The sequence below is a fragment of the Parasteatoda tepidariorum genome, chromosome 5 (assembly GCF_043381705.1).
Source record: "Parasteatoda tepidariorum isolate YZ-2023 chromosome 5, CAS_Ptep_4.0, whole genome shotgun sequence".
Classification (NCBI taxonomy): Eukaryota; Metazoa; Arthropoda; class Arachnida; order Araneae; family Theridiidae; genus Parasteatoda; species Parasteatoda tepidariorum.
Genome location: NC_092208.1, coordinates 76253750 through 76268264, shown reverse-complemented (window position 1 = coordinate 76268264; position 14515 = coordinate 76253750). Strand labels below are relative to the sequence as shown.

Genomic DNA, 14515 nt, shown 5'->3' with positions numbered 1-14515 from the left:
AAGTAAGAGCAATTATAGAAAATTATCTTATATTGGAGAAAAGGCTTGGAGAAAAGTTACAGTATTCCAATGCGAGAATTAGAATTTCAGCTAACTGATTTTATCCGTCTGTGATTAAAGTCATAAATCGGAAGAAACCGTTTTGTCAATAAGTGTTTTAAACCGTTAAATATACAGAGAAATTCCGAAAAAAACGACGGATATTTTTTACAACATAAGCTGTAATTTAAATAATTGTCACGTTATTCATTTTAGTATCATGCTTTTTTTTCATAGTAATAAATATTTGCTTTATTAAATTCCATTAGATTAAATTCAATCTACAGGATCTAACTTTTATCTAGCCGGAGTCGGGCAAATTTCTTCCGACTCTAACAAAATTATCTTTGGCTTCGACTCTTCGACTTAAACTGCATAATTAATAGACCTAATGGAAATTATTCCTTTTAAGATTATGAAGGATGGTTTCTTTCAATAAAATAATTGATATGCATTCTTTCCAATCTTTTGATTTTTTTTCTTTATCAGTACAATAATTGAGCAAAGTGACTGTTTAATCTTTTCTTCTATCATTTTATACTAAAGTAAATGAACATAAAAATGAAAATGCACTTACAAGCAGCTTTGTGCCGGGAATAAAAACATTCTGGTAAAATTACTACACTATAGTAATTTCATTTCTGGGGGGGAAACACAATTCTGGTTAATATATTCAAAATATGGGGTATTTAAACCATTCATTCGGTAATTTTTCCGTTCAGATGGTAACGGTTAACCAGTAATTATGGTTTTTAAAATTATAGTTCCTATTACCACACATTTAGTAAAAAATACAAAAATGGAAAAGCAAATTTAACCGAATAAATTGTTTTTATGCCATACTCTAATGTATCGTGATAAAATTACCAAGTTTTACCACCTTTACCCAATTATTTCTCATATTTTTAAATCATATTTTCCTGTTAACTTTACCAAAACCATTACCAACGCGCTTCGATAAAAATTACTGAGCTTTATGGTGTACCCATAAAGCCAGAAACACGGTAAATTTCACCATATTTTGGTAGTTTTGACCATACGTTTTCCTCAATTTTTAATTTTATGTTCTTCCGCTTTTAGAAATAAAAATGTAGAAAAATATGTGCATGAATGAATTGTAAAAAGAAAGTTTAATAATTTTAGCAATAATGTAAATAAATATAATATGCAATAATATGTTAACTAATGTAAGTAGGCATTTAAAAAAACAATAATACAGAAGGATTTATTTAAAGTTTATGGAAAAGAACATTTAACATTTTCTATTCTTTCTACTGTGTATCTCCTTATAATAGTATTAACATAAATAATGTATCAAGTAACAATAGTCTCTCGGGGTTTATATTTGCATTAAGCTAAAATTATTAACAGAAATCATAAAGTGTTTCATTTTAACAAAATTTATTTAGATAATTATTTATATCCGATTATTATATCACAATAAATGAAATTACATTTGAATAAATATTTAATTACCTTAAATTATCGCAAAAATTATTTTATTAAATATTTATGTTTTATGAAAGCAAAAACAGTACTCAAATGAATATTTATGACATTTAATTATGACTTACAACTGTTTTAATTACATTTAAGCTAATTAACTTACTAAATTTTTAAGTTTTTACGAATTTAATAAAGCTATCGCAAATAAACAAAAATTTAATTGTTTTATCTTAAAATTAATTATGCTAATAATCAAAAATGTTTCCATTCTTCTTTTAGCTTCTGGTATCAAGATAAAAATATCAAAAAGAAATAAATGCAGCAACCTTAAAAGGTTTTAAGGAATGCAAGACATTAAAAGTAAATCATTTTATCTTGCTTCCAGGACGTCAATTCCAATTCGCGTGACAGTTGTCACATGCTTTCAGATTATGCTATAAAATTAATGATGGCTTAATGAAAATTTTATACAAAACATCTAAACCCATGTTGACCTACTGTGGCATATACGTCACACGAATTACGAGAATTCTTCTTATATGAAACAGGAGTGTTTTTATATCAAGCAAATGTTTATTTATTCTTTTCAGAGATCAAAAAGTAGTTAAAGAATTAATTACTTATTTAGTTAAAAAAAAGTATCTTTTCAATAGGAGTTTTTTTTTTTGCATCACGGCATATAAAAAATTCAGTCATTAATGCGTTTACATGCTTTAACGCTTAATTTTTATTAAACATATTTTTCATACTTTTTTTTATTATTTAGTATTACTTTAGATCAAAAATAGTGTAAAGTATCGTATTTAGCATTTAAAAAATTTATGGCTATGAAATATAACCTGAAACACCGGTTTCTTCTTCTGAGTAAAATGTAAAATCTTCCAAATTTGCACTTATCTAAGAGAAACAGTTATTCATCATTGAAATTTCTTCAGTTTACAAAATCAATTATTGATAAATTTTTGAATAAGAATAAAAATACATTTTTTCAATCTACTTTTCTTTTTTTTTTTTTTTTTGAATTTATATTTTACCACAAGTATAATTCCGAAAATCTAACAGATTTCTTTTAGTAACTATTAGACTTTTTTATAATTAAAAAACATCAAAATATATTTTTTCTTGTAATTAGAGGTTTGGAAAAAAATTTATATAAAAGTGACACCGATGTCCCATCCGCCTCAAAGAGTTAAGGCTCTGAGTGAAGCAGAAGGAAACAAAAATACCTAAAACTGCATTACCATGGTATCGTAGAAAAAATGGACAAAAATCAATTCTCAATGAAACATTTTATTTGTTCATTTATTTGGCTTAAAAAATAAAAACTATACAATTGATCAAACCGCGTTTTTATTCTTACAAAGAAAATCTAGCCTCTATAAACATAAGCGTTAGCTCTTGAAACAGGCATTGGATCATTGGATGCATATGGTCTGCCCCCATATCTGTCAGAAGTGACAATTATTGGATTGCCGCCAAAATTTCTACCATCATCGTAAACATCGTTATATCCACCAAATCCATTCAAATAATATTCCAAAGGAGCTTGGTCTGATCCTATTGGTACGCATGAAGGATTTCTTTGATACATGAGTCTCTGAAAAACAAAAACAAGTGGCTATAGCCTTTGAAACTGCCGACATTTTGTTATATTTCGAAATGGGGTTGCACAACCGACCAATTCTGAGTTTACGACTATCATTGTTTAACTCCGTAGCCTTGAACATTTGAATCCAACCCAGAAGACGAGTTAAATCCTGGATAAAGCATTGGGGCAAACCAGCTTTCGGGAAGGACTTTTTGTTAGAACCAACTAATGTTTGCGTTGCATGGAGAGGAAAATCGCGAAACCCTCCAGCGGTTAGCCAGCCAGACGGCAAGGGAACTCTAACCCATGATCCGTCTACCACTGAGGATATTTTATATTATCGCTGTGGTCGGTTCAAGCTGCAAGCCACCAATGAAAGTCGAGCCTGGGTCACGTCATTGGATTGCGAACGCTATATTCCTTGAGCAAGCACGCCTCCTTCTACCTTTTTTTGTGAAAAATTGTGATAGTGCAGTGTGTGCATTTGCAATTTTTGTTTTGAGGCAATTACTACTGATGAATCCCAGAATGTTGCCAAGGGATCATTTGTGAACCTGTATTGGATTGCTAGCGCTATTCAATCATAAACAAATTATATTGTTTATGATTTAAATTATTTTAATATTAATACTTTGATACAAGGGTCTTTAATGCTGTATATAAATCTTGCAAAATAAATGTATTTAATGTTCTCATTTAAATTTATTTTAAGCTACCCCTATAGAGAATAGTTATTTATATATAATGCATGCTTTTCGTTGTCTTTTGTGCTGCAGCTGCTGGGAAAGGATTAATGAAACTACTCTATTACTGCATGAGCTGCGTAGCATGGAGCCAATGGAGCACGTCTCGAGCTGTTAAAAATTTGAAAACAGTATTAAGCAGTTGAATTCAATCGGGCTTTTTTTTAAGACGGGAAAGTGAAAATACTTCCATCTTCTTATGCATGCGACTTTTTCTTAGAAATCATGGAATAAATACTAAAAAAAATCCTATAAATATAAAAAGTTCCCATAATAACGAAAAATAAATGAGACTACAGCTTTCGTTACAGTGAACTTGCCAGCAGGCGAGACAATAACAAACCTACTCTGCTGTATTGTATACAATCAGCCACTATTATCTAATGATGTCCAACGTATGTCATATGTGATGTTTTCAGTTGCAAAAATAGTTCATAAATAGTGTGAATGTGTGTGAGCTTGTTGTAAGCATTTTTCATTATTGGTATTTCAAATTAAATACAGCCATTATAGTGTCCATGAATTTAAGTGTCCTTAAGAGAAATCACGCGAGAAAGTTTTAACATTGATAAAACATTGCTTACTCCATATTCATCATAATATTTTGGCTTCCTACATTCTAATCCGACGATGCAGGGACACGTGATGTCATACGTGCCATTAATCATCGTAGTATACAGATCTCCATCTAGGCACATTTCCCCTATAAAAATATAAATATTCTTTAACATTTTGAAATTTTTTATGGAAGTTATATAATTTACATTTCTTACGACAGTAATTTTAAGGAAATTATAAATAATTAACAACATTAGAAAAATGCAAATTACGTCTTTTTGCAATCAACCAATTAAAAATATAAAATAATAAAATCGTATATGTTTATTAATTACGATTACGCTTGTTGAAAATGAAGTTTCACGTAATCTTAAAAAAACTTATTATTTTCAAATAAAATTGGAATTACTATCACTCCCACAGGATTATACATTGCAATAAGTTATAATAAGAATTATCCACGCAACCGTGGGTTCGTAAAATTGTTCGTAACTTGGGGAACACTTACGAAATATGTTAAAAACCTTAATTATAAATTTCAGAACTTAAAGCTATCACTCAAAACTATTATTATTATTAAAATTTTTGTTATTGTACCTTCACAAGTTTACGCTTTTGAGGAGTGATTTAAGAACATTACATAGAACACTTTGTTTGTATATAAATTTCGTTTGTATAAAATATTCGCTTTCTTAGCCTTAAAATTCTTGGTAAGTTGTTAATTGATAGAAGAAACTGATCAAAATTACAGTAAAAATATTGGAGAAAAGATACTTATTCATTTTGAATCGACATATTATTACTGACACTAATGCTTTATTAATATTGATAATACGTATTAATTGAAATAAACTAGACTAAGCTTAAAGGAGGAAAGGTTAATAAAAAATTTGCTTAGGAAAACCGTAGAAAATCACCATTCACAGATGACGCTTAATTCATATGTATCCCTGGCGATAATATGTATTACTTGTATTATGCCGGTGCAATTTTGGTAAGAATTCTACAACGGGCTTTCCGTAGTTTCAGAAAATATTTTTCCAGTGGTAGCAAAGATAGTTTAATAATATTTTAACGTTTGAGAACTAAAGAGCATTGTTCTTCCACTACTAAATATTTTAATAGTAAATTAAAGGTTAAATAGAGAAATGGCCATTCTCCAAAATTAAAAGAATTTTGCTAGAAGGTTTTTCTAAATTAGCTTGTTTCCGCTTTGGTAGTATGAAAAATTCTCCTACCTCTTTTATTTAGCTATTTTAGTCTGTATGGAGTTTTTGGCATCTGGAGCATAATGTGGACTAATTGAAAAATCCGGCTCTTTTCAAAACGTCTCCGTTATTTTGGTGCCTGGTATTTGATAGATTTAATACAATGACTCATATTTTCAAGCTATTTAAAAAATTTATCGTTCATTGCTCAAACTGCCTGAATTATACAAAACGCCTAAATTATATTTCTTTTATTTTCTTCATAAAAAGTCATGAAATAATTCACTATACGATTCAATCCTTGAGCAAACCCATGCTGTTTGAGGAATCAACGCATATTCTTTAATAAGCCAAAAGACTTGTAATGCGCCTAAATAATATCGAGCTGGCTAAGTAATGCTTTTTCAATTAGAAAAATGAGTAAACGTTTGCAGAGTCTATCAATTAACCTAAATGACTAAGACAGCAAAAGTGTAAAGCTACCTAAAGTCAATGTCCTTCAATGGTCAAACGAAATATAAAGTCAATGTCCTTCAATGGTCAAACGAAATATCGTTCTGTCCATTTTACTGACTTTCTGTCAATTCTATGCCAACACGCCGAATGCAATTTTCTGATTGTTAACTTTGTCATGGCTTTGGCTGCGAAAATTTCATATCCTTGCTGACATTAGGGCGGAATTCAGCTAAATTTTTGCAATTATGATAGCTCAATTAGCCAATCAGAAGCCTGTATTTTTGTAAACATACCGCATTTTGCGGTATGTAAAAATACAAGCTTTTGATTGTCTGAATTTGTAAATCGTAATTAAGTAAATTTAGCTGAATTCCTTACTAGAAAGTCATGGATTTACGAATTGTAGATTTTTTGTATTCATACGATAGATTAATGAAGAAGCTAACATAAAACTGGCGAATTTTACACTGTACTGATATTTTGCTTAAAAAAAAGTTGATTAAAGAAAGAAACTTAAAATAAACTCTCCATTCGATTTGAGGGCCCCTTCTAATGTGGGGTCTGGGGCAACTGCCCGTATGTCCTTGCCTTAGACAGGCGCTGACAATACATGCAAAAATGTGACACCTAGTTGAATTAATGTAGAATGAGCTTACCAAGTAGTCGCCTTTTCACGCAGTAAGCTTCTGGGGTCATAAAATGTTTAGAACAACATTCTGTCATCCGATCGCAATCCGATTGCTCATAACATCTCTTCCATGCCTCTACCTATAAAATAAAGAAATATTAAGCTTTCATTAAATACGAAGTTAATGAAAAAATTCAGCTCAATTTTTTAAAATATATTTTACTATACCACATTTTTATAGTGTGCAGGGATAGTGCTTCTCATATTGTTTTTTACAATTGTTTGAAAAGTGTAGTTATTAAATCTCCCTCCTGTTTCAAGTAAACTAACGATACCATAAGAAAAATTTGAGCTAATCAATGTTAACCTATAAATATGTAGACAAAGCAATTGTTTATCTACTACATTTTGATTGATGAAAAAAATTGAAACTAATTCAGAATAAAAACTTCACTTATCTCGTATATAGTTGTTCTACCAATAATTCGTCTGATAGATAAGCTCCATTTTTTAAAAAGCTAAGTACTTTTACTTCAAAACAAATATTTATAACAAGTGAATTTTTTTTACCTCAGAAAAACCACAACTTTTATAACAGAAACTTTTGAAATCCATTAACTTTTATAAACTTCTAATGTTTGTTACTTTTGAAACAGACGTTCAAATGGAATTCTTATGTATCCTGAAAGCGACATAAATTACTTTGAAACAAAAAATAGGAATAAATATTTTTTATTCTCTCACATCTATAACATGCTTCTCAAACGTAGCTGTTAAAACAAGCATTGCTTTTAACATTTATAGGACTGTTAAAGTCTGTCAGTTTGTTACAGTTATTCGTAACAGACGATTTATATATCAGACACAACAAGTTTACAGTAAGTAATTTATAAGAGCTATTAGTTTTTATGAAATTCTAAATTTAGTTACTGCGAAGCAAAAATTTATATTTTGCAATTTCTTATCCATTTAACCATGATATGTTTGTTAAAATTAACAACATTATTTCATACGGAAAAGAAATTGCGGCAAGTTTACTGAGTTTTAAAATGATAGTTCTTATTACCACAAATTTTGTAAAAATATAGAACTAAAAAGTAAATTTAATCGAATAAATAATTTTCACGGTATGCTGTTGTACTGTGAAAGTATACTGGATTGAATTACCAAATTTTACCATATTTACTAAATTTTAACGCATATTGTAAAATAATATTTTAGTGTAAGGTTTACCAAAATCATTACTGAAGTGCTTTAGCAAAAATTATCGGGCTTTTTGGTGTTCCCATTGAGCCAGAAAAATGGTAAATTTTATGATATTTTCGTAGTTTTGACCATACTTTTTTTTATCCCAGTGTAGTTTCCATTGCTGTTATAAAATGCCAAAGTCTATAATTATAACAGAAAACTTTGTTAGTTCCATGGTAAGATTCATTTTCCGAAAATATTGTGGCGGTATTTATTTCATGGAGTTTACTTACTTTAATTTTTGATTAGTTCATTCCAATATTAGTGACCACAGAAGATATTTGCTTATAAACCGTAAATACCATCGTATTCTTAATGACATTTTAAAACTTGAATCTGGCAAATTTAATTTGGTGATTCTGCATCATGTTATTGATTTAAATTGCGTTAAATTCAGGATCTAAATTGGCATCCTTTATTTCTGTTTTGTGAAATAAACTAAACGATGGAATTTTTTGGAAAATTAATGATTTCCAAAATATTCTATTGTCTAGGCGGTTCCCAATTATTTTTGGCTATGGAACCCTAACTGATTGATCTTCGTATGGGACTTAGACTTTACTGATAAATATCATCAGAAATTTTGAGCATAATTATTAACGAAAACCTATTAATTGTTACGAAAATATTAAATCAGAAAAATCACTTTCACTGGAGCGGCATCTAGTCTATTTTCGAGTTTGATTATTTTGTATGAATAAACTGAAAACGAGTAAGATGAATTACGGTTTTCATTGAAATGAAAACAAAGAATCAAATAAATAAATTAATTAATTAAACGTCACGGGTGATTTCTTATCAGAGAAACATACTTCTTTATTTCTTGAATCTCTTCTTGAATCTTGAATCTTTTCTTGAATCTTTCTTGAATCTCTTCTGAATTTGGTTATTTTAATTTGGAATGTTCGACACGAGATATTAGTGCAATATTATAAGCTCATATCCTTTCAATTATTCGTTCAATATGCATTGTTATTAAAAACCAGTGGTCCAAAAAACTGCATTATTTCTGTAGTTTGTTGCAACTACAACAATTACTACAACAATTTTGTTACAAATGCAGTTAGCTACAACTACTTTTTTAAATGTAGTGAATACCAACTACTTTGGAATTATAGTAGGGGAGAGTGGGGTCAATTGTAACAGGGTACGATTGTAACAGAGCAAAAATTTCGAGTGTCGGGTTATAGATTTGGTTCCTAGGTGGCGCACAAGGTGTATTTAATAAATCTACATGTACACCCCTGATGGCAACCATTTTTATGTACTTTTGAAAGAGTTANTTAAAGCTTCCAGAACACCTATGCTCAAAATGGTTTTGAATGAGAAATTGACTTACATTAAATATAAGAGAATAATTGAGAAATATTTATTCCTGTTTATAGGAGCCAGTTTGTTATTCGAAGTTTTTTTTTTTTCTCGAATTTGTTCATTTAACCTTCCATTTTTTATGCCTTTTTCAACAGCCAATATTCAGTTTAAAAAAAGCGAAATTATCGAATAATTGCAATTTTTTATTGTTTAATGCTCTTTTATTTTCTCTAAGAAATTAAATACATCAAAAATACGTTCCATTCATTTAAAATAACATCACTGTTTCCCGAGTGTGAATTTGCGTTTAAAAATGTGACCAAAGAGAATTATTATCTACTTATCGTAATGACTAGTTTAAATATTAGTTCAACGTGATTTTAAATACGTAATTTCTGTTAAATCTCAGTTGCACCCGCATATTTTCGATTATCCCTGTAATCCTTCTATTAAACCGTAGGATTCCACACAACACGTTTCGGAAACCGCTGTTCTAGATATTGAAAATTTTAAGAATGACTCAATAAGCTAAACAGTTTCCGATGACAAAATTTCACAAATATACATATTACAAATATAAATATTATGTAATACACAGATAAGAATACTAATTTGAAAAATAATATCTTACCAAGCCTCCAACAGACATTATCAATGTTAAAGCTAACAAAGTATAAGCAGACATCATGTGTTTTAAGTGTACTTTCTGTACTTTAAAAGAGACTTTATTTTTCAAAACTAAACATATTTTGAGTACGCGAGTTTTTATATACGATATAAACGATTTGTTTGCTGTAATTTCCTACGATTATTCTAGAGCTCGTGATGAAAAAAAAGGCAACAGTATTGCTAATAGTGAGAGTAACCTACTCATAAAGTCATGAAATCGGAACATAAATAACATAGTTTGCTTTGCAGAATAGTATAATTTCGTTCAGTATTACAATTGAATGAAAAAAATTCGAACCGTGGTAAGTGACGTCAACACGTGTCGCGGAATAAATGCATTTTTTTGTGTGGTTTTTTGAAATATTCATTATATGATGGTGACAATGGACATTACGACGACACTTGGAAGTTTATTTGTAAATTATAACAAGCAACAAGAAAGTGAAACTGCGTAAAAACTGTATAAGTCGGAGGAATTCTTAGAAGTGTTTTTTGTATAAAAAGTTGTTTCGCCATTTTACTCATCTTTTCAATGCTAATCGTCTGCAACCGAGACCGGATGCTCTCTCGGTTCAAGAGTACGACAATTCTCGACTCTTTTTTTATTTTTATTCTAAGTGAGTCGCAGTTATTCTAGTAGTTTATAATCTCATTCGTCTTAATGAAATGAATGCAATAACTTAAATTTTTGGGTGAATGGTGGCATATATGAAACAAATTGAAAAAGATGCAGAGTATTTTTTCTGTATGTTTACCTTCATCGGCAAAGTTGTAAAAATTAAAAACATAAGAAAAAAAACACATTAACCAATTTTAAAAACTCAAATTCATTTTCTGAAACTCATAAGCCTGCATTTATGATTGTTCCTTTCAGTCACAATGTTTCCTACTTTTATAATTAATTTTATCATAACGCATGCGCGAAACAGCGTATGTCTTTAAATACAGCTTTTGCATTACGTTTGGCAAAATTTTAACGTAAACGCTGTTTGTCAAAAGCCGCACATTTTAATGCGTGTTGATTTGATAGCACTGTTTGCCGTTTGTTTGCGTTGCCGAAAGTCCCCCCCCTTTTACTTTCATTTATTCTTTATTTTAATTATTTTTTTATTTTCATTATACTTTTTTAAAATAGGAATAATCTGATGGAATTGGCGATATACGAAGTTATTAAAGAGGGGTAAATAGAGGAAGCACTTACGCTAAAATAGTCGCAGTTTTGATTCACTTCAGATTGACAAAATAAGCCATAATGGATTTTCCTTGAGTCGGTAGAAAATCTTTTAAGATTATATAATTTTACTTCAAATAACAGTTCTTCTTTTTTTATTTTGATATTTTACTATTTCTTACATGACATGTGAATAATATTGGAATGAAAAGTAAAAAATGTAAGGTTGTATAAAAAATTGCTTCATGTATAATGTGTCATGTGTAGTGTGTTATGTAGCAATACACTTTATGCTAAACATGAATATGGATTGCTGAAATATATATTTATTCACTAACACATTCTGTAACTTTTTAAACTCAAGCAAATGGATGCTAAAATTGGTTAGTATTGGAATAGAATTTGCTAATAGGTACTAATACTAGGTTTTAGAAAATACAGGTTTTAGAAAAATATAAAAAGCAAAACTAATGAAGGGATTTGTCTGTTTTCATTCATCAAGTTTTATTTCAAGTGAATCCAGTAAATCAAATAATTGAATCCTTATTGTTAGGTTGTTGTTGTTGTAGTCATTTACTTCGCACTAGAGCTGCCCAATGGGCTATTGGCGACTGTTTAGGAAACATCCCTGAGGATGATCCGAAGACATGACATCACAATTTTGATCCTCTGCAGAGGGGGTGGCACCCCCACTTCAGTAGCCCGACGACCTGCACACGAATTCGAGCACTTTACGGTAGAAAAGTTTAACGAGGACACACCGCACGAGGATAGTACCGCACACACTCGGTTCCTATGCAGACTAATCCAAGTGGTCACCCACCCACACAATGACAGCAGCCAGTGATGTTTGACTTCGGTGATCTGCTGGGAACCATGTCTTAACGATCAGTTCACTGCGGAACCCTTTTTGTTAGGGCTTTGAAATTTAAAATTTGGCGAGGCTGGCAAAAGCAAAATAAATAATGAGGAACAAAAAAACAACCTGCAATGCCAATATTGCGCGTGCATCGCCAATATTACTTTTTAAACAGAACGAGACTGATTTTTGTTTGAAGAGGTTGTAATTTGTTTTGGGTGTACTTAAAAATCTGGTTGAATAAATGAATATAATTTCTTATTGTTTTTTTTTATTTTCCCTTAGCAATAAATCATATTTTTAAATGATTCATTGGTAATTCTGCCTCACTGGGGTAAGAAATTAAGAGAATTTGCAGACTTGGTCGATTATCTCAAGAACTCCTAGACCGATTTTAATGAAATTTGATATGTGCATACATTAATACAATACAAAACAAATAACCATTCAACAATTGTAATACACACGTATGATCATGAGTAACACTCGTTGAAATCTGGATGANTGGAGTCGGAAGGTATGAAATTGCCACAAGATAATTCAGGCCACAGGAAATGATAAACAGCCTTATTTCAATGTATGTACATATCAAATTTCATTAAAATCGGTCCAGTAGTTCTAGAGATAATCGACCAAGTCTGCAAATTCTCGTAATTTCTTACACTTGTGTAGCTAATACCTCCTAAAAGAGATAAGGCCTCAGTACGGATTACCACGAACAAGAAATGTGATTCATCAATAATCCAAACGTAATAACATCGTTCGTATTTCCCCCACTGCGCAACTTAGTAACCCGGACTTAGTGACATATTTCTAAAATTGCCTTCACTTAACAGTTTATATTCGTTACTTCGGACTACTAAATTGATCCGTGCTGAGGCCTTCTCTCTTCCAGGAGGTGCTAGTTTATCCCGGCAGTTTCTTGACACTTAGGAAAGTCGATTAAGCAATAAAACCGTACATTGTACTGTCACATCGTAACAATTTGCTGATACTTTAAGAATGTGTTAAATTAAACTATATTTTAATTTATGCTGAATAACAATACCTTGTGTTTAGTGAGTTAGATAGAACGGTGCCATGGATCAATTTAAGAGTATACTATGGTTGCAGCGAATTTCCACGATGTTATTGTTTAACTTGTTATTGTGTTGTAACTGTAAATATACTCTGATTATGCTTAACAAATTTTTTATCGAGAGAGGAGGTTTCCATATTTTGCTTACAGTTGAGCATTAATCACCTGGCATCTTTTCGCGACTTTTTTGGAATCCTTTAGAATCCTATAACTTTTAACTCGGAAAACTTTCCGTAAACTCGGGCGATTCCGTGAATTTGAGTTCCCGTCTTTGTGTTAAGTAAGAAATATATAGTGAAAGAATTGAAATCTTAGTGAAAGAATCTTTGTGTAAGAATACAGAACGCGTAATTTAAGCGAAATGATACTTGAAGGGCTTACCTTATTCGAAATAGAATGGATGGAACAGTTGCTAACGTAAACATAAGCCACGTTTTAACAACCAATCAGGATCATGTGACCCACACTACGTCACTTGCACTATTTTATTTTTAATCTCAAGTATTTTCGACTGTTTTTTTTTAAAAAAAAACGTTATTTAAAAGTCAAGGAAAAAAAGAAAGAACGAACGAAACAGTTAAATTGCACTGAGTAAATTTGCATAAACGACGCCCCGGAGAAAGGGAAAAGTACTAAAATAAGCTATGTACTAAAAAGAAAAATTAATGAAGAAATTGTAAAAGAAACGTATAAAATCAAACTATCATAGATGGCAATAATGTTTAATTTTCCTAATAAGTACTGAATAAAATAAAGGAAATATATACTCTAATGCAAAATTAATATGCAAAATGTATTAAATCGTTTAGGAAAAACATGAAAAATCGTAATATTATTAACGATGCCATTGATGCTTAATTAATTTTGGTAAAAATTACTAATTGAAATTAAAAATAAGCTATGTTAAAAAGCAAGATTAATGGAGAAATGGTACTAATTTTGTTAAAAGAAGTATTAAAAAAACTATTGTTTGCGCCATTTTCTAATTTTGGTTATAAGGACTAACTGAAATAAAAGAAAATAATAGCTTTATACTTTAAAAACTATAAAGCAAAACTAATTGAGAAATGGAACTCATACAAAAAGAAAAAAAAGATATTTTCTTATTTGCCGAACGCAAGCGAAAAGTATTAATTTTATTTAATTTTATACACCTAAAATTAAAAAAATTAATAAATAAATAATAAAAAAAAGCGATTACATTTTCTTGCATTTCGCAAACCAAAAAAAATTATCATATGTATTATTATTGCTAATGATGCTATATTAACGTAGAAGTCACTTCTGGTATTATGGTAATTGATGCAGTATTAATAGGTACTAAATGTACGAATATGGGTACAATGTTATAACAGTATATTTGATATTTATTAAAACTGCATCAACACTGGGTAGCTTTTATACAGACACTGAGAAAAGAGTTTTTTTTGCAAAAGTATAAAGGTAAAATAGTATATAATAGAAAATATAATAGTACATTTGCAATAGTATATTTTTTTAATCTAATAATGTA

General features: G+C 30.0%; 1 protein-coding gene across 1 annotated transcript; it reads right to left on the bottom strand.

Annotated features, from left to right (window-relative positions):
• Positions 1–2755: 2755 nt before the first annotated feature.
• On the bottom strand, positions 2756–10014 carry LOC107450317 (uncharacterized). The gene is made up of 4 exons (XM_016066079.4): positions 9857–10014; positions 6695–6806; positions 4401–4519; positions 2756–3082 (listed from the first exon to the last, which is right to left on the bottom strand). Exons 1-4 carry the CDS (start codon positions 9911–9913, stop codon positions 2855–2857), a joined length of 516 nt encoding a protein of 171 aa, XP_015921565.2. The 5' UTR covers positions 9914–10014; the 3' UTR covers positions 2756–2854.
• Between the last annotated feature and the right edge of the window lie 4501 nt (positions 10015–14515).